Consider the following 23,722-nt stretch of genomic DNA (forward strand, 5'->3'; position numbering starts at 1 on the left):
AGAGAGAGAGAGAGAGAGAAAGAGAGAGAGGGAGGGAGAGAGAGAGACAGAGAGACAGAGAGACAGGGAGGGAGAGAGGGAGACAGAGAGACAGAGACAGAGAGAGAGAGAGGCAGAGAGAGGGAGACAGAGAGGGGGAGAGAGAGAGAGAGAGAGGGAGACAGAGAGGGAGAGAGAGAGAGAGAAAGAGAGAGAGGGAGAGACAGAGAGAGAGACAGGGAGGGAGAGAGAGAGGGAGACAGAGAGGGAGAGAGAGAGGGAGAGAGAGAGAACAAGGAGCTGGAAGGAGCCATTTAGCCCATGCCCAACAGAGACACAGTGTGATGCAGTAGATAAAGGGCTAGGCATGGAATCAAGAAGGCCTGGGTTCAAATCTTGCCTCAAACCCATCCGTGATTGTGGGTCAGTCACTTCAACACTCGGGGCCTCAGTTTCTTAGGATCCTCAGGACCGCAGGATCAGCTGCACAGGACTTTAGAGGTAACTGAGTTCTATCCTTTCATTTTACAAAGGAGAAAACTGAGGCTCCCAGGGGGGAATAAATTGGCCAAGGTCACACATCAAAATGGCGGAGCTAGAATCTGAACCCAAGTCCATCTGACTCCAGAACGCCCTTTTCTTCTTTTCCTGTTGTACCACGCACCATGCTGGCTGAGGGCTCCCTTCCAGAATGAGAGTTGCCCTTGACCAGCTTCAGAACAGGCGACTTGGCTCTGGGCAGGACAGATTTGGCAGTGCTGGCGGTGATGGGCAGAAATGCCAAGAGAGGTAGGAGCTTCCCACACATGGAGAGCCGCTTGCACCTGTCTCGTGTCCTTGCTATTCATAGCCTCAGAGATAGTTGGAGTTGGGAGGGAACTTTGGGATGACCAGATCAAACCCACCCACTTCACAGATGGGGAAGCTTGGCCAAGGTCACACAGCTAGCAAGTGGAAACGCAAGGACAAGAACCCTGGACGTATTGACAGGTCCATATGTTTTCTGTAACAACACCAGGCCCCTGATAAATGGGCCTGGCTGGGCAGAAGTTTGAAGGATGTACCAGGTATCTCACGGTCAGGTGGGAACCTCAGTTTCACGTTGGCTTAGAGCAATATGGGACCAAAGCCCCTCTATCCATGGGATCTCAGATGCAGGGCTGAAAAGGACCTCAAAGTCCAACCCCCTCATTGTCAAGAAACTGAGGCCTCAGGGATTGCAGTGACTTGCCCAAGGTCTCACATAGGACCAGAGAATCTAGGACAGGGAGGGACCCTGATCCATCCTTATTTTTACAAATGAAGAAACTGAGACCGAGGAGGGTGATGTCGCTTGTCTGAAGGAACACAGGTAGTAAGTGACAAAGATTTGAATCCGTGCTTTCTTATTCCAGACCCAGGGCTCTTCTCATTGCCTGTTCAAATTCCAGGTAAATTAAGTCACTCCAAAGGATGAAGGGGTGGGAGTGGAGAGAATCTTCTGGAGGGGTGAGTTTTTAGATAGGTTTTAGAGGAAGGAAAAGAAAATAACTGGCAGTGAAAAGGGAAAGCCGCCAGCTAGAATGGGGCAGAGTCCCAGAGACAGGAATGAACAATATCCATGTTGAGGCTGAGATGAGGGAGATGAGTGGGGCAATAGAGGGCTTGGGAGGCCAGGGAGAAGAGTGTGGGGTTAGGAGCTCTGATAGGCACAGTGAACAAGGACAATTCCAGAGGACTCCTGACAAAATGCACCAATGAATTCAGAATACAGACTGAAGATACATACACACACACACACACACACACATAAACAAATACACATATACACACACCTGTATACATATACATACTTGTACACATATATGTATGTGTGTCTATGTCTATATGTATATGTGTATGTACACATACATATATACATATATTTGTTTGGTCATTTAGTAGTGTCTGACTCTTTGTGACCCCATGGACTTGTCTGTGGGGTTTTCTTGGCAAAGATACTGGAGTGGTTTGCCATTTCCTTCTCCCATTTTACAGAGGAGGAACTGAGGCAAATAGGGGTTAAACAACTTGCCCAAGGTCACACAGCTAGTAAGAGTCTGAGGTTGGATTTGAACTCAGATCTTCCAGACTCCAGGCCAGCGCTTCATCCACTGACCACCTTGCTGCCCCGTCTGTATGTATGTGTATGTGTGTATGCACATATATACACACAAAATATATGCAGTTAATGTGGGAATTTGTTTTGCTTGGCTATATGTATTTATAATTGTTTTGTTTTTCTTGCTTTCTCAGTGGGTAGGAGAGGGGGAGGTGGGAAGGAGAAAATTCAGAATTTAAAATAAAATTGATTTCAAAATAAAAGGAAAGCAAAACCAAATAGTTCATGTGAAAAGAAACCCAAGGAGGTGACAGTTTCTTTATACTCCTTCCCTCCCTCACCTACCCCCCCACCCCAGTCTGATCACACCTGGAATATATTCTTTCCATTCTGGCCAGTAGGTTGAGGCATCTCGTGTCTATGGGGAAGAGCACAATTTGAATGGCCAAGGTACACGAGATGGTGCTACATCAGCATTGATCGAGGGAATGAGGAATGCCTGGTCTGCAGAACAGAAGGCTTGGGAGGGACACGGTCTTCAAGGTTTTGAAACACTCTTCCATGGAAGAGGGATTCCATGGGTTCTATGTGGCCCCAGAGGATAAAATCCCTTTAGGATTCATTTGGTCCTCCACTGGTGGTAGGTCATGAAAGGGCATACTGACTTTTAGCAAATGATAGACTCTTAATAACTGTTTGTAGATTGATTAAATCATCGATTGGGTGAAAGAATAAAGACTTGGAGAAACCCAGGGATGAAGATTTCTCTCTCCCCTATATGGAGCACATTAATTCCGTGTAGATTCAGATGACAAATTAGGACTAGCTGGCTGAGATCAGAGGGAAGCAGTTTTTCGAAGTTTCCTGTGTTGTGTGTGGGGATGTACTGTGGGACCTCTGAGGTCTCCTCTGACTTTAAGGTTTCTTTATTTGATCATTTCATTTTAAGCGTGTCCTGATAATCTTGCCACGTCTTACTGTAAGCTTGTTTTCTGCTCAGCAAATCGGTGGTCACTGGAGGCCAGGGGGACAGCTCCTCTGGCCAGTGTCAAAGATGGACCCCACTCACCGTGCAGGGTGCCTGTAGCCAGGGCTCCCCATCCACTTGCATAGGCAACATCTTGGTTGTCCTAGAACCCAGAACAACAGCAACAATAAAAGAGAAGAACAGTGAGTTTTTGTAGTAAGGGTAATAATGAAGTTAGGTGTGGGAAATGTATGAAATGTAAAAGCTTGCCCTTGACTATCTAGAGACAGTTGGGCCATTCATAGGAACTGGAGCAGTTGTCAGGGTAAGACAGGGCAAAGAGCTCAGGATATGGAATCAAGGCATCTGGGTTCAAATTCCACCTGTGTGGTCTTGGATACATTATCTGACTGCCCTGAGCCCCAGTTTCCTCCTTTGTAAATTGAGGGGGTTTGCCTTTGACATCTTTTCCAGCTCTAGATCTGGAATTCTATGGTAGCATCACTCAGCATCCCTGGGCTTCAGTTTCCCCTGCTCTGGAAGGATGTAATTGGTCTAGACAGCTCTCGACCTATGATTCCCTGAGTCTATGAGTCTCCAAAGGCCAAATGGAGGAAGGTAGGGTGCTGTTCCTGAGGGCACTTTCAAGGAACTTACCTTGAAGGGAGTGGGATGGGAAATGGGTTTTTGGTTCAACCCAGGATTCCTGCCAGATACTACAGCTCCTTCAGTTATGCAAGGTGAGGGAGCCTCAGTTCTATGATGAGTGATAGGTTAGATAATGTCAGTGAGGTAATATCTCTGGTTTGTATAAAACATACGTTGGCTCTGATTTCGCCTGATTCTGCCTGTTCTTACATTTGTCAATCCAAGAGTTTCCTGAATGACTTCCTAGTTCCAGGAAAGGATGCCATATCAAGAACAATGGTGCTCAACATGGGGTCCAGGGCCCCCAATGAGTCCCTGGACCCTTTCAGGGGCCCTTGAGTTCAAAACTATTTTTGCACAATATTAAGATTTTACATTTATACAATGGTAAATATCAATACTTACAATCCACATAAACAAAAACTCTTTGGGAGGAGTTCTCAATAATTTTTTAGATTGTAAAAGGGTCCTGAGGCCCCCCAAATTTAAGAACTGCTGCTTTAGAAGGCAAGAACTGGATCTGGAGAAAAGAGGGCCATCTGGGAGTAGACTGAGATTACTAAAAGAATAAAGGAAGAATTGGGATGCCAGTACAGAGTCAAAGCCTTCTCCTGGATATGAGTTTACTGAAGAAAGAGGAGGGAAGCTTTTTTAAGCACCTTAATCAGTGGCATGTGACAGCCCTAGGGACTTGCGTTTGGTGAGTTTGAGATAGACAGAGACAGAAAGACAGAGACAGAATCAGAGACTGAGAAGGAAAGGAAGAGAGAGAGAGAGATGAGAGATAGAGAAAAAGGGAGATATGTACATGGAGAGGGGAAGGAACAGAGAAAGGCAGGGAGGGAGGGAGGAAGAGAGAGAGAGAGAGAGAAGGAGGGAGGAAGGGAGGGAGAGAGGAGAGAGGAGAGAGGGGAGAGAGAAAGTCAGTCAGTCAGTCAGCCATTTTTGGAGGTCTAGATACTATGCCAGCAGGAATTAATAGTGGCTAGTCATAGGGCTATCTTTCTAACACAATGCCTGCCCTCATGGAGCTTACAGTGTTTTCTTTATTGATATTAACTAGAATACATGGAAACAACACCCTCTTCTCCTCCCCCCTCCCAAGATTTCTCTGTAGTAATCAGCAAGTCTTTTGTAGGAGGTGAAACCCTCTGAGTCTACTTTGCAATGGGGCCAAATACCTGATAGTAACCGAGGTGCACTGAGCCAGCCTCTTCCCAGCATTCTTCAGTCCAGTGTAGATTTGCCCCATCTCCATGGCTCCCTCCAGTCCCACCACTTCTAGAAGATGGTCACTGAAGTCTGTGGAACATGGAAGTGTCCAAACATCACTTCAAAATTCAGTTAAATGTCAACTACGTGCCAGGCAGCGTCCTCGGCACTGGAGGAACAAAGACCAAACCACAATTGCTCCTGCCTTTAAGGAGCTTACATTCTATTGGTTCATTCAACAAGCAAATTAAGCACCCATGGGACCAGGCAACATGGCAGGTATTGGAGAGAGAAAGATTGGAAACAAAACAGTTCCTGCCTGTTAAGGAGCTTGCATTCTGCTTAGAGAAAAAAAAAAGCAGTTAAGTAAATATGAATACACTACATGAACACAAAATAACTCATTTTGGGGGAGTAGAGTGGGGAGTGCTTACAATTAGGAGGTTGGAGAAAGGCCTTATTTAGGAGGTATTTGAACAGAGATTTGAATGGAGCTAGGGATTCATAGAAATGGAGATGAGGAGAGAGCAGCCTAGGAAATTCGTGAAGGTATAGGGAGATGGAATGTCAATTTCAGAGTACAACAGACATAGACCATGGCCCATTGGAATGGAAAACTTGCCATCCCAAAGGATCTTGTCCCAGGATTGCCAACCAGAGTCCAGCAAAGCCTCTTTGCTTCTTCAGCAGAAATTTTCTCTTGTTCTTTCATATTTTTAGCCTTTTACTAAACATTTTATTAATCAATTAACCAACCCATCAACCAGCTCTTAGTAGGTACCTACTATATGCTAGAAATGTATTCAGAAAAGTTAATATGCAAAAGCTTCTTTGTGGGGGAGGGCACTAGCAATTGGGCAGTCCGTTAGACGGTAAACTCTTTGAGGGCAGGGACCTTCTCATTTTGTCTTTGAATCTGTAGTACCAAGCATGGAGTTTTTGTTGTTGTTTAGTTGTTTCAGAAGTGTCCATCTTCTCGTGACCCCATTTGGGGTTTTCTTGGAAGAGATACTGGAATGGTTTGCCATTTCCTTCTCTAGCTCATTTTACAGATGAGGAAAATGAGGCAAACAAGGTTAAGTGACTTGCCCAGGGTCACACAGCTAGTAAGATGAATCTTCCTGACTCCAGGTCCAACACTCAATCCACTGTGTGCCCCCTAGCACATAGTAGGCACTTAGTAATAAATGCTTGTGGATTGATTGATCAGAAAAGCCCCTGTGTTGTGTAGTAGCAGTACCCTGGAAAAAAGAGAAACTGAGAAGAGACTAATGACCCATTTCTGCCCTTTCTTCTCTACTGAGTAGGATCAGTGAATTCCCATGTTGGCAAGCAACCTTCACATACACATCTGGAAGCCTCCCTTCTTCGAAGACTTCCTGGTGGTTTGCAACATGCTAGAATGTTTTCCTTGTGAGGGCGTCACTGGAGTTGAAGGTTGGTTGGTTTCAGGCAGAGAGATGGAACCTTACAACCTGACTTCTTCTGAAACTCTGAGCCCAAAGCAACAGAGCAGGAAAATTCCTTAAAAGTGTCTGTGTTGTGCATGCTGTATACATTGACCCAACCCCCCTCTCCAGTGACTGACAGGGGAGTCAGAGAGGCCTTCCTGGAGGAGGTAGCATTTAAATTATATTTTAAAGGATAGGTAGGAATTCAATAGGAGAAGATGAGGAGGGAGGACTTTCAGGGAACAGGGTAAGGAAAGGTAGCCCAGGGAGTATTTGGGGCATGTTGTCCATTACTGTTATACACTTACATATGGGGCTTGGATGGGAGGTTGTACCTCAGGAAGTACTAATGAGAACGGGTCTATAGGGGCTATCTCCCAGGCAGGATGTTCCAGAGGGCATAACTGGACAAAGAAGCATGAGACAAAAGACCCTTCCTGTAGGTGGTCCAGCTCCCTCAGCACCGACCCCAGTGCTCAACCCCAATCCTGCCTGGGTCCAGCTCAGGGAGACCCTATGATGGTGAGAAGGTGTAATGTGGAGGTCAGCTTCCATTCTAATGTAGATTTATCAGAGCCACAGTAGTCAGTGGCTGCCAAGGAAGGGGAAGTGAGTTAGGGTTTGGTTAGCCGGACAATGCTTGTGTTTGCCCTTCTTTTATTGACTAAAAACCAATCAAACAATACTTCCTCAATAGCTGTCCCCAGAGTTCTTAATAAAGATAGTTAAACTTAATGAAGATAGTTAAAAAAAAATTATTATGCTGACCACAGACACATCAGCGTTGGCCCGATCTACAGATTGACCAATTCATGTTTGATGGGCATTTTTGGGTGACAAATTTAGCTGGTCTTTCCTAGGATCACTGGGCAGCCTTCCTCATTCCTTTGATTTGCCTTTTCTTTCTCTTCCAGTTCTTCTCTTCCCTCCCCTTTTGCACCCCCCACCTGCAGTGGCTTGAGAAACTCCCATCATTATAAGAAATCATGAAAGGAGAAAAGCTTGTTTAGTAGAAAGCCTTTGGCTCTCTGAAGGAATTCTGAGCCAGTGAACAATGAATGTCTAAACCTCCAGTAATTTAATTAGTTCCCCTTTGAACAAAGCTGAACAAAGAGATTTGAATCAGCATTTGGAAGAACTTACTGAGACATTCAGAGACTACCTCAATATTCAAGGATACATTGAAGAGAGAGAAGGAAGAAGGCAGGAGAGGGGAGGAGAGAGAGGGAGAGGAAAGGAAGAGAGGAAAGAAGACAGTAGAGGATTAGGGGAAAGAGGGAGGAGAAGGAAGAAGATAGGAGAGAAGAAAGGAGATGAGAGGTAGGGAGAGGAGGGTAGAGGGCGAGGGAAGAAGGAGGAGAAGAGAGAGGAGGGAGAGGAGAGGTCAAGGAAGAGAAGCAGAGAATTCAAATCAATAGACATGTATTAAGTGGATGTGCCAGGCACTGTGCTAAGGGTGGAGGATACAAAGAAAGACAAAAACAGTCCCTGCCCTCAAGTAGTTTACAATCTAAGATAGGGAGGAGAATTAAAGGCGAAGAAAATTTGCAAGCAACTACTGGATAATTGAAAATAATCTGTGAGGCACTAAGGGGTTTGGAGAAAGGCTTCTTACAGAAAGCAGGCTTTTAAGCGAGTCTTGAAAGAAGCCAGGGAAGCCAGGAGGCAGAGATGAGGAGGGAGTGAATTCCAGGCATTGGGATGCACAGAATCAGAAGGTGGAGTGTCTTGTTTGAGGAGTAGCAACCAGGCCAGTTACTGGATGGTGGCGTGCATTCAGGGAGTGAGGTGTAAGAAGATCGGAAAGATGGAAAGCGGCCAGGCTATGGGTGGTTCCGAAAGCCAAACAGACGATTTTACATTTGATCCTGGTGGTGATCGGGGCCCCCTGGAGTTTACTGAATAAGAGAGTGACGTAGTCACACCTGCACTTTAGGAAGATCACTTCCATAGCGAGTGGGGGATGGACTGGAGTTGGGGGGCCTTGAGGCCATTCCAATGGACCAGGTGAGGTGATGAGGGTCTGCACCAGGCTGAGAGCAGTGTCAGGAAAGAAGGGGAATATGAGAGCTATTACGAAGGTCAAATCCACAGGACGTGGCAGCAGGCTGGTTATGGTGGAGGGTGGGGTGAGAGCCGGGAGATGAGAGGACACCCAGGTTGTGAACCTGGGTGACTGAGAGGTGCTAACCCTGACCATGACAGGGACATCAGGAAGAAGGGAGGGTGTGGGGCGTGTGTGAAGATAAGGAGTTTAATTTGGGACATCTTATGTTTAAGATCTCTATGGGACATCCAGTTTGAGATGTATAAGACGCATTAGGAGCTGTGAGATGAGTCAAGAGAGATTAGGGCTGGATAAATAGATCTGAGAATCCTCTGCCTAGAGATGATAATTGAATCCATGGGAGCTGACGCAGTCACTGAGCGACCATAGAGGAAGAAGAGTGCCCAGGACAGAGCCTTGGGTGGGTGGGTGGGGGGGGGGGAGAACACCCACAATGAGCAGGTGGAAATAATCAATGAGAAATGACCCCATCTCTTATTTGGGATTCTTTTCTAGGGCTTTCTCCCTTGAGCTTCCAGCAAGGAGGGAGAAGATTTATTTCCCCTGACCCAACTTGTTTAAGAAGTGTGTGGCAATGATGACCTGCCTCCTTGTCTGTTAGTCTAAGGTGGGACCTCGGGTCCCTGACTGCCTTCTTCTGCCTGTTTCTTATGCTACGTGACCAGTAATCCTGAGAAATGGGCGTTTCCAGATTTAGTGGTAACCTTGCAGGTCAAGAGTTCCAGATGTCCAGAATCAGGTATCTGCTGACCAGAGTGGGGAAGGTTCTTGGAGATGACTCCTACCATTGCCAGGAAGATCCTACTGTTGAAGGGAAAAAGAAAGTGAAGCCCAAATGGGAAGGAGAAATGGCCATGACGAGTTGTTGGACAGAGCAGGGCTGAGTTACGTGTAGATAGAAAACATCTGTTCAACTTGTCCACCAAGATGTCTTTGCCTTCCTTGGGCATAGAATTAGTTTAATAGGCTAAGGAGATGTTTTATGTTTCTCTTTCTGTCCATGTGTGCCTCTGAGATGTTTTTAGAAGTTGATGTGGTAGAGGAAATATATACTTGCTTAGAATTTTTTCTAGAAGGGATTTGATTACCCACATTTTGGGGGAAAGGAGAGAGAGTACCTGACCACCTTCTTTGGAGTCAGGCTCCCTTACCCCCTCATGTATAAATATAAATCTGGGGTACATTTAGAGCCCGGAATGGAGCTCCTGAGAGGATGCTTCCTGGGCTGTGGGGTATACAAGAATCCCCTTTGTACTATACTCTACAATGGTCATCTAGTCTCTCCTTGAAGAGGATCACCTCCAGTGAGGGGAAGCCCACAACCTCTTGAAGCTGTCCATTCCACTTTTGGATCACTCCAATGGTTAGGAAGATTTTCCATACATCAACCCTAAATCTTCCTCTCTCCACTTTCTACACATTGCTTGGGTGGAAGCCTAGAGGTTACAATCTCTCACAGAAAGATAGGCTTTGAGCTGGAAAAGATCCTAGAAGTCATCTGGCCTGACTTCCTCCTTCTACTGATGAGGAAACTGAGGCCCAGAGAGGATCAGTAACTTGCCCAAGGTTACATGGGTAGTGAGTAGCAAAGAAGGATCTGAACCCAGTTCTCTTGTCTCTACTCCCAGGGTCCTTCCCACAGTGCCCTGCTGCCCCCGTCATTGGGGAAGGCAAAGTTTCTTTTGGCATGTACGTGCCAGATTAGTTTTTCATTGCTGTCCCATCTCTGGGATGGCAGTCAGGGGCCAGGACATCTTCTGGCCTGGCTCCTCTTGATAACTAACCTCTTCGGGTGGAGACAAAGAACAGAACACCCCATCTCCTGGGATCTTCTTCTAGCTCAGCTACTAATGACTTAGTGTGTGGTTTGGCAGACGGTGCCATCTCCCTGTTGTATTTATTACCTAGCTATATATTGATGAGAATCTGGAGTTTCCATCTTAGTAAAACACTAGGAGTCATTGGCACCCACATCACAGGGTGGTGGGCGAAACATCGCCAGTAATCAACAAGATGGCATATGGAAGATGAGATCATAGAATCAGAGACTTGGAAATGCATTTCTCCTGCTCATTCCAGAACAGTGATGCGGCTGCCGGGCAGCTATTGGGGGATGGAGGAAGAGGAGGAGGAGAAGCAGAGATTATAGAGGCAGCAGTTTCTATCAGGAGCCTCCAAAGAATCAAGTGGTGTGAATTATTCAGAGCCCCTCTGGGCAACCGAGGGCCTGACCCTGACTCACCAGGTGCCCTTTCCCTAACTTTCCTGCCAATGTCTGTCCTTTTTTTTTCTATTTCCTGGCTAGACATCGACCCTCTTCCTCCATCTCTTTCATGAAGGAACTCAGAATTCCTGTTCCATTCAGACCCTCTGACCCACTGGCCCTTTGTCAATGGTGGTAGCAAACTGAGGCCCAAGGGGCTGAGGCATTTGCCTCAATGACACCGTGCAGGGTTGGAGGTACAAAGATAGTACCTGCCCTCGAGGTGCTTACCTTCTATTAGGGAAGACTACACATGCGAAATGACTGTAATGTGGACACTGGCCAGTAAGGGCCCCGTCCTCAGAGTACATGCTCTGTGATCCTCTTCAAGTAGAAGCTAGATGACCATTGGAGGGTATGTTACAAAGGGGATTCTTGTATACCCCACAGCCCAGGAAGCCTGCTCTCACAAGGGGCTCCATTGTGGTCTCTAAATGTATCCCAGATTTATATTTATATTGGATGCTCCAGGGTTCAGGAACCTGTTTCCTGAAATGTCCCAAGGGCCTTTGAACTCCCCCCCCCATCCAGACTTTTTCCCTGTGGGCTTACTGTATGGTGATAACAAGGCCTTTAATTGGCTGGGGTGGAACTGAGTGTGCATGGAGAATGATCAAATGGAGGAATTATCTTTTTTGTTTCCTGGTCTGTGGGTTGGAATAATGAGCCCGGGGCCTAGGAACTGTAGATATACAGTGATTTGGAGAGGAAGGGCCCGAGGGAGCTAGGGGGGATGGAAATCAGAAAAGGAAATCAGGAAATCAGGAAAGGAAATCAGGTAGGAGGTAATGAATGCTCCTGCTGATTCTTAAAGGGAACTAGGTATTGAAATCCATCAACAAGCATTAATCAACAAGGCACTGTGGCCAGGCACTGGGGATGTAAAGACACACAGAAAAAGACCTGCCCCTGCCCTGCCCTGCCCTCATAGTGCTTACAGTCGAATAGGGAAGATGACAAATACATACAAAAGTATAAACCGTAATAGGGAAAGAGAAGACATTAAAAAATACAACATAAATGTTAAGTGTAGCTGGATTGAAATTGCACAGGTGTTACATAAGGAGGGTGGGGAAGGAGGCACCAAAAATGAAGGTGAGGAGGGATAAATATATAATAAAAATATAACAAATGCTCTTATTCTAGGCACCAGGGACAGTGAGTGCAAACACGTGGGAGATAGAGATGGAAGATGGGGGATCGAGTGGGAGATTGTAAGGAGAACCAAGTTCTCAGAAGGGAGTAATGTGTAAAAAGATGGAAAGGGCAGAAGGCGACAAGCCACAGCCTTGGTTTTCATCTTCCCTCTAGGTCGGGCCTTTGTTACTTCTCCCCTAGCCTATTCCAAAGGCTTTCCAGCTGTTTTTTCCACTTCTCTCCGTATGCACCCAAATCCATCCTACAGAACGTTTGCCAAGTTAATCTTGCTAATGCACAGAGGGCTGGTGGCACGACCCACTTAGCATTCCAGTGTTCCAGGAATCTCTCCAAATCCAGGCTGCAGAGTAGTTGCTGGTCTGCATTGGTGCAGGGAATTTCCTTACTGGGGGCTCCCCACACTGGTGAAATGGCAGGTCCAGTTTAAAAAACAAAAAGGACAGTTCAAATGATACGCTCACTACTCAAAAACCATTCAGTGGTCCTCTACTGCCTGCTGCATAAAGTCTAGATTCCTTAACCTGACATTCAAGGCTGCAGTTATACCTCAATATACTTTCTCTAATTATCTACAATTCCCCTTCACATACTCTGTGCTCCATCCCAACGGAGCACCTCATCTTCCCTCAAGCATTATCCACATTTTTTCACTCCTGCCTTTTGTTCAATGAGGGAGTTGGCCCAGATGGCGTCTAGGGTTCCAGCTTGAACTTTCTGCCATTCTGGACACATGGATTGCCCTTTTCCTCTTAGTTCCACTTGTTGAAATCCAAGGCTCAGCTCACACGATGCCTCTTCCATGAAGCCTTTCACGATTGCCTCTGTTCTAATGTGGCTTCTTCTTCCTTTGAACATTCACTTATGTTACCAGAGTGCCAAGTTTGATACCAAGAGCCCTCAATTCTATGCAGTTGGACATGGTCCAATTGTGACAGCATTCCTCTCTAATTGCCTGAATACGTCTTGCGTTTGGCCTCACCTACACCTTGGTTTTGGTTTATTTCAGGTTTTCTCCTAGGGCTTATTCAAATCAGTCAGCCTGCCAGGGCCCAGTTGCTAATGACCATTTGAACATAAAGCATAGTTACTATGACATGTAAAGAACAGAAATGGGACTTGTTTTTGAGTCCTGTTTAGCAAAGGAATAGGGCCATCTCTTTTCCTTCTATGCTTAGGTAAGTAGATAGATGCACACACACACACATATGCATATAAGGAAGGGAGATGGCTCTTCCATACACACATACACACACACACACACACACTTTATTTATGTATTTATTTGTCATTGTTCAGCTGTTGTCAGTCACATCGGACTCTTCATGACCTCATTTGGGGCTTCCTTGGCAAAGATACTGCAGTGGTTTGCAATTTCCTTCTCTCCTTTTACAGATGAGGAAACTGAGGCAAACAGGGTTAAGTGACTTGCCCAGGGTCACATGGCTAGTAAGGGTCTGAGGCTGGATTTGAACTCATGAAGATGAATCTTCTTGACTCTAGACCTGGCACTCCATCCACTGTACCACGTAGCTGTCCATATTCCTCTAATAAATATGTATACATGCAAATATGTACATGTGTGTATCTCTTTACATATCGGTATATAGAGATATGGTACAGATATATACCTATATATCTACATGATTTACATGTGCATACATCCATGCACACAAACACGCGCTGTCTCCTCTGAGTTCTTTCAGAGGTGCACGCACCTTGAGGCCAGAGACGGTTTCATTCTGATCTTTCTATCTCCAGAGCACACAGCACTTGTTTCCTAGGGACAGTCCCCGGGCTCTGTATAAACAAACTAACAACAACAAAGAGGGACGTTCATGAAATCATAGACTTGGAGTTAGAAGGGGCTTCAGAGGTCACAGAGTTGGTAAAAGATTTTTTTGAAGTCTTATGATGAAAACTCCGTTAAAGTTTACCAACATTTTCCTTGTCACAAATGCTGTGAGACAGATAGTGAAAGCCTTGTTATCCTCATTTTACAGATGAGGCGACTGAGGCTCGGAGGGGTTAAGTGACTTGCTTACATTCACACAGCTGGTGTCAGAGGTGGGATTTGAACCCAGGTCTCCCCTGACTCCAAGGCCAGGAGACTGAAGTGCCCTAGCATCTTTATTCTGGTGTTTAGCACAATCTGCCTTGTTCCATGGTTAGCCCTCTCCTTTTCTTATCTCCTTTGTTCTTTTTAGTTGTTTTTCAGTTGCGTCCGCCTCTTCGTGACCCCATTTGGCGTTTTCTTGGCAGAGACACTGGAGTGATTTGCCATTGCCTTTTCCAGCTCATTTGACAGCTGAGGAAACTGAGGTAAACAGATGTGACTGCTCAGTGACTTGCTCAAGCTCACACAGCTAGAAGTGTCTGAGGCTGGATTTGAACTCACAAAGATGAGTCTTCTTGACTCAGGCCCAGCACTCTATACCCGGCAGCACGCAGCACCACCTAGCTGCCCCTTTATCTCCCTTATCAGACTATAAATTGCTTAAGGGCAGGAACTCTTTTTTATTCCCTTTTAGATTTCCAGCAGCCAGCACCAAGCCTTGCACATAATAAGCAGTTGCTCAAAAAATGACTGCTGAACCCAATAGTGAGCCACCCATAAGCAATTTTCTCCTAAGAAACTCCCTTTTCCTTTAGGGACCCTATCTGAAGAGGGGTTAAAGATGGAGAGAGGGTGCCCTGACTGTAGAACATTAGTCAATCAATGGGCATTCCCTGGTACCCTTTGAGGCAAACATGCAGAAAGGTCTCACCCAGAGAGATCTGGGCTCTGTAATTATTTCTTAGCAGTACCTTCCCCACCTCACCTTAGAAAGAGAACAGTGGTGCTGTGGATAGAGAGACATCAAGACCTGAGTTCAAGTCCTGATTCTGACATGTGTTATCTATGTGATCCTGGTAAATTGCTGAATCTCTCAGTGCCACAGGGGACAAAGACTGAAGCAGCCGAGAAGACACTCATCCGCCTTGGTAGAGGGACTTTTCTCATCTGGGAATTCCCTATGCTGATGAAACAGGATAGGTTCAGTCCCCAGCCTGTCTTAGAAAGGCAAGTATTGGTGAGATTCTCTTTGATAAAGTCAGGAACCAGTCAATTGTGAGCACTTCATCTGACACATAGGAGTCAGAACGGGAGGGGACTTCCTCGATCATTTAAAGCAAACCCTTCGTATTATAGATTAGCCAAGCGAGGGTCAGGGTCATCAGCATGGAAGACACCATTTGTATCTAGGTTCCCTGTCCAGGGCACTTCCCACTATACCTTGGTGCCAAGTGTGACAAGCTATGACACAGAAAGTGAGAAGAAAAAGCGAAGAAACCAATCTGCAAGTTTAAAGTCCAATATAACACCATTGGGGCACCATCTTGCTTCTCCATGAAGGATGGAATGGGGAAAATGGTCCCCAAACTGAGGGCATCATAGGGTCATATATTTAGATCTGAAAGACGTCAGAGGGCAATCTAATCCAATCCTCTCATTTGACAGCTAGGGAAACAGAATTCTAGAGAGGTTCAGTGTTTTGCCCATGGTCACAGATAGTAGGTGGCAATATTTGAATTCAGGTCCTCTGACTCCCAATCTAGTGCTCATTCTACTGGGCCCCTTTGTTTTTAGAGTGAGAAAGAAGAAGGTAGCTTACAGGCTCTGCTTTCCTTTGCTGACCACTTCCGTGGTCTCTTAACTCCTCAACAAAAGCTAATAATTTGGCACAAGTAAGAGGATATAGATGTTTCAAAAGATACGCTGAGGACACATCTGACTGGGAGGCCTTGTGTAAAGCAGCTAAAGCAGAGGAGAACAGAGGTTGCTTAGTAATCCCTCCCAGGTGGACGCCCCTTTTCTGCTGGCACCCTGAGGCCAATGAGGGGCTGATTCAACAGCTACCTGCTTAGAGCTCCCCAAGGAAGGTTCTGAGATGTGTTGCCAGATCCAAAACAACTAGCTGGGGAGCCACGGTCAAAAAAAGATCCACTAAAGGGTGGATCCCAACTTCTCTGTCCTCCCTGTATTGTTGCTTCTAAGTTAAATAACATAATAACAATAACAAATAGGATTTATATAGTGTTTTAAGGTTTGCAAGGCGCTTCACATGCTATCTCATTTGAGCCTTACAATAACCCTATGAGGTAAGCACAGTATTTCTCCATTATACAAATGGGGAAACCAAGGCTGAGATAGGTATAAGAAGTAACTTGCCCAGCACCACACGGCTAATTAGTGTCTGAGGCAGGATTTAAACTCAGGCCTTCCTAACTCCAAGGGCAACTCTGTTCCCAGTGCATCTCGGGTTACTCAGGTCTCTCATTTTCTCAGGAATGCTTCAGGTCCCATCAGGACATCAAACAATATGGGGCTTTGGTAACCCAGATATTGGGACATAACTCTGGTGGCCAAGGAATGATATCAGCGAAGTCTGGATGGTGGTGAGAGTGAGGAGAAGAAGCGGGCAAGAGCCATTAAAAAGCATGGAGGTATCACCGTATTAATTTTGAAATTCTTAATAAAAAGTAATTTCTATGACTACCATAACAATGAGACCAGATGGTTCAATTCATTTCACTCTGATTCATTTTGATTCAAACCAATGGGTATTTATTAAGCACCTACTATCTACAGAGCACATGCTTGGTGCTGAGGATATAAAGAAAAACCCCCTCAACCGGCTTCCTTTCTAGCAGGAAAGAAATGACCTAAACGCCAAATCATAGTCCACCACTTCTACCGAACACTGAATCATAATCTAACACTTCTAATAGTGGGCTTAACTTCTTCCATTAGTTTCTGGGGTAGAAGATGAAATGCTGAGAAGCAGAACTAATTACTTCCTCTTGACTGACACCATCCTCCTGTGGGCGACACCTTGTGTTTCTAAGTCCTCCATTCAGATGTGGCGTTTGCTCTAGTCATGACCCTCCACTTCTGGAGTGAAGGGTTTCTTTCCAATCTGCTTGGAAAGAGAAAAGGGACTGAAGGTGCCTGAAGTCAACTCCAGCCCTTCCCCTACAGGGATGGCCACAGACTCAGTTGTGCATAGGTATTCTTTGGTCTGGAGTCACTTGGACTTTTTCTGATTTTGGGAAGTTATAAAACATGAATCAACAAAATCTCTTTTTTGGCTAGCTCCTAACCCCCAATGCTGAGAATGTTCCCAGCAGCTATAAATGTCTATCTGTCTCTGTCTTTACCTCTCTCTCTCTCTCTCTTTCTGTTTTCTCTTCTTCTGGGGACATTGCCATCTATATGCCTTATCTTTTCTGAGGACATACATAACCTAGTATTTCAATGAACAACCGTGTTGTCATGTAGAAATCGGTTTCTTTAGAAACAAAGAGCAAATAAACTCTTAAAGAGAAATGATTTGGTAAAGTTGACAAGACAGAGACAGAGACAGAGAGAGAAGGAGAGGAGAGAAAAGAGACAAGTGAAAAGTGGAAACAGAGAAACAGAGAGAAAAAAACAGAGAGACAGAGACAGAGAGGAAGAGAGGGAGGGAAGGAAGGAGAGAGGAAGGGTGGGGAAAAGGCAGAGGAGGATGGATGAGTAGAATCCACCAGGGTCTGTCTCTGCAGAACAATGAGTATGCTACTCAGGACTGGTTATTTTCGGGATTCTCTCCCCCTTGTCCCCCCCTACACCTTCTTGATAATGGAGTCACCATATCCTATTCTGTCCCCCCAAAGGCCATGGCTGATGCTGCTCAGCCGTGTAGGTGACAGCCAGGAGCAGCAGCATCTTCTGTTGCCTCACACCCCCTTGCTGTAGTTGAGATAGCCCCGAACCTTTTGCAGAACGAAAGCTGTGTGGCAGGGGTGACGGCAGCCCCTGCCTCCTCACATTGTCCCAGCTGTGCCTGTGTGGAAGCCCTGGCACCCTGCCCTTAGTGTGATTGCTGACTTCTTGCCCCTCACAGGATTTCTGCTGTCCCTTCTCCTTTAGGAAGAGGGGGAAAGAGACAGGCCTTTCAGACACAGGAAGAGACGCTTTAATCCTTGGTTCTATGTCCAGTAAAGCTCATTGGAAAGTACTGGGCAGGTTTAGCTTGGAGAAGAAAAGACTGGGGGATGGAGGCGGGGGCACACTGGCTATCTTTAAGGATTTAGAGGGCTGTCACGTGGAGGAAGGCCCAGATTTGTTCTGTTTGGTCTCAGAAGACAGATTTGAGAGCACTGGGGGAAAGTAGCAAGAGGCAGATTTAGGCTTGGGATCAGCAGAAAATCCTAATCGAGAGCGGGCCCTAAGGGAGGGGCTGCCTGCAAAGGGAATGAACTGCTCTTCCTTGAGGTCTTTGGCCAGAGGCTGGACCACCACTGGCTTCTTTATTCAAGAATGGGTTGGATTTGATGGTTGCTGAGGCACCTTCCAGCCAGGGGAGTCCAGTCAGATAAAATACTCAGTTGAATCCTGTTCCGGGGGAAGCAGAAAGCCAAGCTCACATGTCTTTGAAGGCTCCCCTCCCCCATCCCTGGGGATGGGGGAGGAAGTGGGAGAAGCAGGAGAGCTGTCATCTTCCCCCTCCGCTCTTCCCCCATCTCTACCTTTTGTTCTGGGAGGGAGCATTCTGTTTAAGGCTGTGCTTCATCAAACAGTTCTGTGTTTGGGGGTTGGCTGCTGGGGTGCTGGGCCACTGTCTGGTGCAGAGAACTTCCCAAGTGGGGATAGCTCCCGGGAAATGGATCTAGAGTGGATGCCTGACACCATCGTGCATGGACACCCAGGCTTCTGCAAAGGGGTGCAGGACAGGGCCCAAGCGAGGTTTTTGAGGAAGATGGGGAGACCTGGGGAAGGCTTTCTTCTGAAGAACCGGATAAGGGAGGACCATAGTAAAAGTCACAGAACCTATAGGCCAGCCATCTAATCCAATTTCCTAATTTAACAGTTAAGGAAATTAAAGCCCAGATGAGTGAAATGCCCAAGGTCACACAGGTAGTAAGTGGCAGGGGCAGAATTTGAACCCAGACCCCCTGACTGCAGATCCAGTAAGCTTTCTGCTGTGCCATGCTGCCTTAGAACGAAGGAACCAAGACAAACGCCCAGACATCTTGAAAGGCTGAAGGAGAAGGGAGAGCCTGAGAGCAGGTGCCTGAAGGCAGGACAGACCTCTACCCAGCTCCTCTTAATTAGAGAAGACTTCTCAGGCAAGAAATCTTGTTAAAAAAAAAAAGGAGGGTTGGGGTTTCTTGGCTGGAAGGTAAAGTACTAATTGATGTATTATTTGGTGTAACTAACTTTGCTCTCTGAGTTCAGGAAGCCCTAACTCCAAGAACGTCGTGTGCAAGAAAAGAGATCAGTTAGCCGTGAGCTCCTGCAATTGTATTCTACCTTAGTGTTGAGGGCAGGGCACATAGAACATGTCTGACTGGAGTCGAAACCAGCCCAGATTCAGAACACACAACAGGAATGAATGAATGAGTGAATGAGTGAACAAATGAATGAGTGAGTAAGTGAGAAAGCATTTATTAAGCACTTATTATGTGCTAGGGATGCAAATGAAAACTAAGGCAGTCCCTGCTCTTAAGGAGTTCACGTTCCAAAGCGTAAGACAGCACACAAGAGATGGGAACATAACAGATGATGAGAGGTGAGAGTGGGTAACTAAAAGTCAATTAAATTTAAGGCAATTCAGCAAGCCTTTATGAAGCATCTGGTTCCTCACCCTAGGCACTTAGCACAATGCCTGGCACACAGTAGGCACTTAATAAATGTTTCTTGATTGACTTGGGCTGGCCCTAGCTCTTCTGCATTGACCTCCGCCTCCACCCAGGTGACAGGGCCATGGTTAAGAGGGCACAGGTTAATGCTGAGGTCCACCCACTGCTTATAGTAGGATGCCCCCACCATCCCGCCTGCACTACGAACCAAACATGATGGCCCAGGATTGTCTCCCTGCATCCAGCCTCTCCCCTCCCCAATCTATCCTCCCAGCAGCTGCCAAACTGATGCTTCTGAAGAACAAATCTCACCATTTCACTCTCCTCTCACTGCTCTCTCCTCTTTCTTCACTGCTTCCCATTGCCTCAAGATAAAGTACATTGTCCTTGATTTTGCATTTAAAACCCTTTACATTGTGGCCCCAATCTATTTTCCCGGGCTGATTGTACATTACTCCCCCTTATAGTTGCCAAGGTCCAGTCAAACTCGTCCACTTGCTGTCCCGCCTCCATCCCTTTGCACAGGGTGCCTCCCAGGTGTAGAATGCCCTCCTTCCTCACCTCCACCTCTTGGGACTCCCCTCTCCCCTTGCAGCTCGAGGGCCATGTGTGACAAGAGGCCTTTCCTGATTCCCCCAGTTGTTAGCATACCCAGAATTCAAATTATTTTATCATGTACATATTTTTTTAATTACTTCTCTGTTTATGCAAGGCATGGGAAGAATGCTGTATTTGGGGCCAGAGGAACTGGTTTCAAATCCTAGCTCTGTCTGTGCACAGCCTGTGTGACCTTGGACAAATCATCTCACCTCCCTGGGCTTCAATTTCCTCAACTATAAAATGAGGGTGTCAGACTAGATGAAGTCCCTGCCGATTCTATCTATGATTCTATGTCCTTTTCCCCAGTAGAATGTAAACTCTTTGAAGGCAGGAACTGCTTCATTTTTTTTCTCTGGTATCCCTAGGGCCTAGGACACTGTGTTCACTCTTGAAGTTTTCTTTAGTTTGGACTTCTGGTTTCATTGGTATAAAGAATCTCCAGTGATGCAGATCTGCAGCTTGTCTAACTTAGCCTCAACGGTTATTGGGGGCGGGAGTGGGGACTGAGAGGCAGGATTTGAACCCAGGTCTTCCTGATTCCAAGGTCAGCCCTCCATCTACCAACCAGTCTGCCACTCACTGTCTGCACATTGCACCCAGTGCTTATCACACATTTGTCAAATTGATTTTGATAACTTTCACATTCTCCTGTTTTCGACTATGAGTGTACATGTCTTGTTCCCCTTACTAGACTGTAAGCTGCTTGAAGGCAGGGGATTTCTTTTATTTCTCTCTTTTCCCCTCTAGTCATATTCACATTGTTTGATGTCAATGTCAATTCAACAAACACGTAGTAAATAGTGAGAAAGCCCATGGGGTTGCAGGAGTTAAACAATCTCCCTGCCTGCGCCCCAGGGACCTATGAGCTTCTCCAGACTGACGCTAGTCCCTTCAGTGGGGCTGTCCTAAAAGAGGAAAGAAGTCGGGTTTGCTAGGGCAAGGCCAGGCCCACTGGAGGAAGGTGTGTCTGCACTTGGCCCACACACTCCTCCACCCTTCCTCTAAATCTAGGACCTCTCCCTTCCCTCTGCTGCATTTTGCTACTTCTTGTGGCTGCCGCTGCTCTTTTCTTGGCCCAGGGACACCTCAGAGACCCTTGCCTGGGCACAGCCCTGCATAAGTAGGTGATTATCTGAACAACAGTACAATAGGGCTCCTTAGTTTTAGGGTGGAACTGAGTTGTAGTTCAGTAGCAATATTGTTCTCTGCCATGAAGAGAGAGCTGTCTCCTCTGAGCAGAAGGCTGTGAGCAGTAGCTGTGGGAAGCTGCCGGATTTGGAGACAGGATCAGAGATCAAATCCCAGCTCAGCTGCTTACTACTTGTATGACCTTGGGCAAGTCACATTGCCTCTCTGTGCCTTGGTTTCCTCATCTGTAAAACGTAGAGGGTGGATTAGATGGCCTCCAAGGTCCATTCTATCTCTAGCTACAGGATGCCATGATTTAGAGGAAGCGGCAATGTCCGGCTCACCTCGTGTTCCCAAGCATTAAAAGCATGTTCATGCCAGGGAGAAGCTGCCTACTGTAACTTGTGCTGATTGAGCTCTGGGGTACTTAAACTGGCCCTTTTTGCAGAGCACTCGAGCCTTCTGTCCAATCCTTAGACCACATGGCTTCATTCATTCTCAGATTTTGCTGGATCTGGTAGCAACAACTTGCATTTACAGAAGAGATGCAAAATGTTCTTGGAATAAGATGCAGTTTGAAGTGGACCTTGATGGGTGGGTGGAAATTGGCCCAGAAGGGTTGGAGTGAGGGAGAACATGCCAGATGGAGGGACCTGCGCGAACTAAAGCATGGACTTGGGAAAATAGGGACGCATTTGGAGAAGGGCAGTGAGGCCAGTTCAGCTGCTACAGACAGTGCACAGAGAACAGTGAGAGGGAATGTGGGGTTGTAGTGGGGAGCAGGAGGAAAATTGCTAGAAACAGGAGTGGAGTGAATACCACCAGCGCCACTGGAAGCGAACGCCCAATGGTCCTACTTAGCATCCTTGGTGGCGCCTGCACCAAAGCTCCCTTTCTTGTCCCCCACTCCCTATGTAGATTCTTCTCCTCCACTAGAATGTAAACTCCTTGAGGGCAAGAAGTGGTTCACTTTTCTCTTTGCATCCCTAGCACCCAGCACGGCAACTGGCACATAGTAGGAATTCACTAAATGCTTTTTCATTCATTCATGCATTCAATTACTGAATGACTGAAGTGGCTTTTAAGAGTTGGCCTTTTCCTCCCCTCCCTCCTCCCCAGGGGTCTGATGGGCCACTCTCTTATAATTCACTGGGACCATGGAGGAGGCATTAATGAAGGTAGAATGGGAGCTTTTCAGATTAGGAATATCAGAGTAAGCTTTGTGTTCATCAATCTCTCCTTAACCATCAATCACTCCTCTGAACTATTTCCAATGTGGTATAGTGGATAGAGCTCTGGCTTCAGAATCAGGAAGACTTGAGTTCAAATCCTCCCTCAGACATGCAACCCTGGACAAGACATGTCACCTTTCTCAGCCTCAGTTTCCTGACCTGTAAAGTGGCGAGAATAATATCACCTATCTCACAGGGTTGTGAGGATCAAATGAAATAATGCATGTAAAGTGCTTTATAAGCCTTAAATGTTACAGAAATGCTATCTATTATTATCATTATTATTTGACTCCTACCATTTCTGGTGCCACCACCATGTTTTTATCCCCTCATCCTTGTGCTATTGCAATAGCCTTTTAAAATGCATTTAAAAAATATCCTTTATTTTGTCATCAAGTTCATTTTCCAATACATCCCTCCCATCTTCCCCTCCCAGAGAGCCGTCCTGCATAACAAAGAATAAAGAAGAAAAAAAAATACTGTAAAATGAACCAGAATATCAAAGGAGTATGACAGTATATGTAATGTTCCACACCCATAGTACCCCACCTCTATGAAGAAGTAAGGAGACATGTCTTCTCACGTAATGCCTCTTAACTGGTCTCTTATCCTGTTCTCTTCCTTCTCCAATAATTATTTCCAGATTCATCTTCCTAAAGCTCAGTTCTGAGCATCTCTCTCTCAAAAACCTCCAATTGCTCCCCATTGCCTACATGATAAAATCTGACTTCTTTAGCTTGACCCTCAAGGCCCTCCACAGTCTGACCTGAACCTCCCTTTACAGCCTTGTCTCCCATTTAGTCTCCTAAATAAGCTTGCCACTGTAGCAAAGTCACCACTCTCCAGAACATGCTTCCATCTTTCTCCACCACTTGGCCTTCAGGCAGCATGACTAATGTAGAGGGTAGAACACTGGCTTTGGACTCAGAAAATTTGGGTTCAAATCCTACTCCAGATACTAGCTGTGTGACCTTGAGCAAGTAACTTCTGCTCTGTAGGTCTCAGTTTCTTCATCTGTTGTAGTCTGGTTGTACTAAGTACCTTTTGAGGTCTCTCTTATAACTAAGATCCTTTAGGCTCTGAGAGCCTGTTACCACTTTGGTAAGATGGGGATGATAATACCTGTCCTACTTATTTCACCAAGTGGTTGTGATGAAGATGCTACAGAAACATGAGTTATTACTTACTCATGCTTCTCGTCTTGCCCAGGATATCTTTTCTGGGGGCCTTATCCATCTTTTTAACATTCTACCCATTTTTAAAGAGTCAGCTCA

At 46.1% G+C, this 23,722-nt stretch overlaps 1 protein-coding gene across 1 annotated transcript in view; it reads right to left on the minus strand.

Annotated features, from left to right (window-relative positions):
- DGKG (diacylglycerol kinase gamma) overlaps positions 1 to 23,722 on the minus strand; it is a 258,329-nt gene that overhangs the window by 25,860 nt on the left and 208,747 nt on the right. Inside the window, exons 29-31 of the mRNA XM_027875364.1 lie at positions 4,856 to 4,976; positions 3,129 to 3,189; positions 644 to 775 (exon numbers count right to left, since the gene is read on the minus strand). Of these exons, the coding sequence (XP_027731165.1) occupies positions 644 to 775; positions 3,129 to 3,189; positions 4,856 to 4,976 (314 nt within the window). The remainder of the gene's footprint in view (positions 1 to 643; positions 776 to 3,128; positions 3,190 to 4,855; positions 4,977 to 23,722) is intronic.

This window comes from Vombatus ursinus, unplaced genomic scaffold (assembly GCF_900497805.2).
Source record: "Vombatus ursinus unplaced genomic scaffold, bare-nosed wombat genome assembly UNPS02014808.1, whole genome shotgun sequence".
NCBI classification, from domain to species: domain Eukaryota; kingdom Metazoa; phylum Chordata; class Mammalia; order Diprotodontia; family Vombatidae; genus Vombatus; species Vombatus ursinus.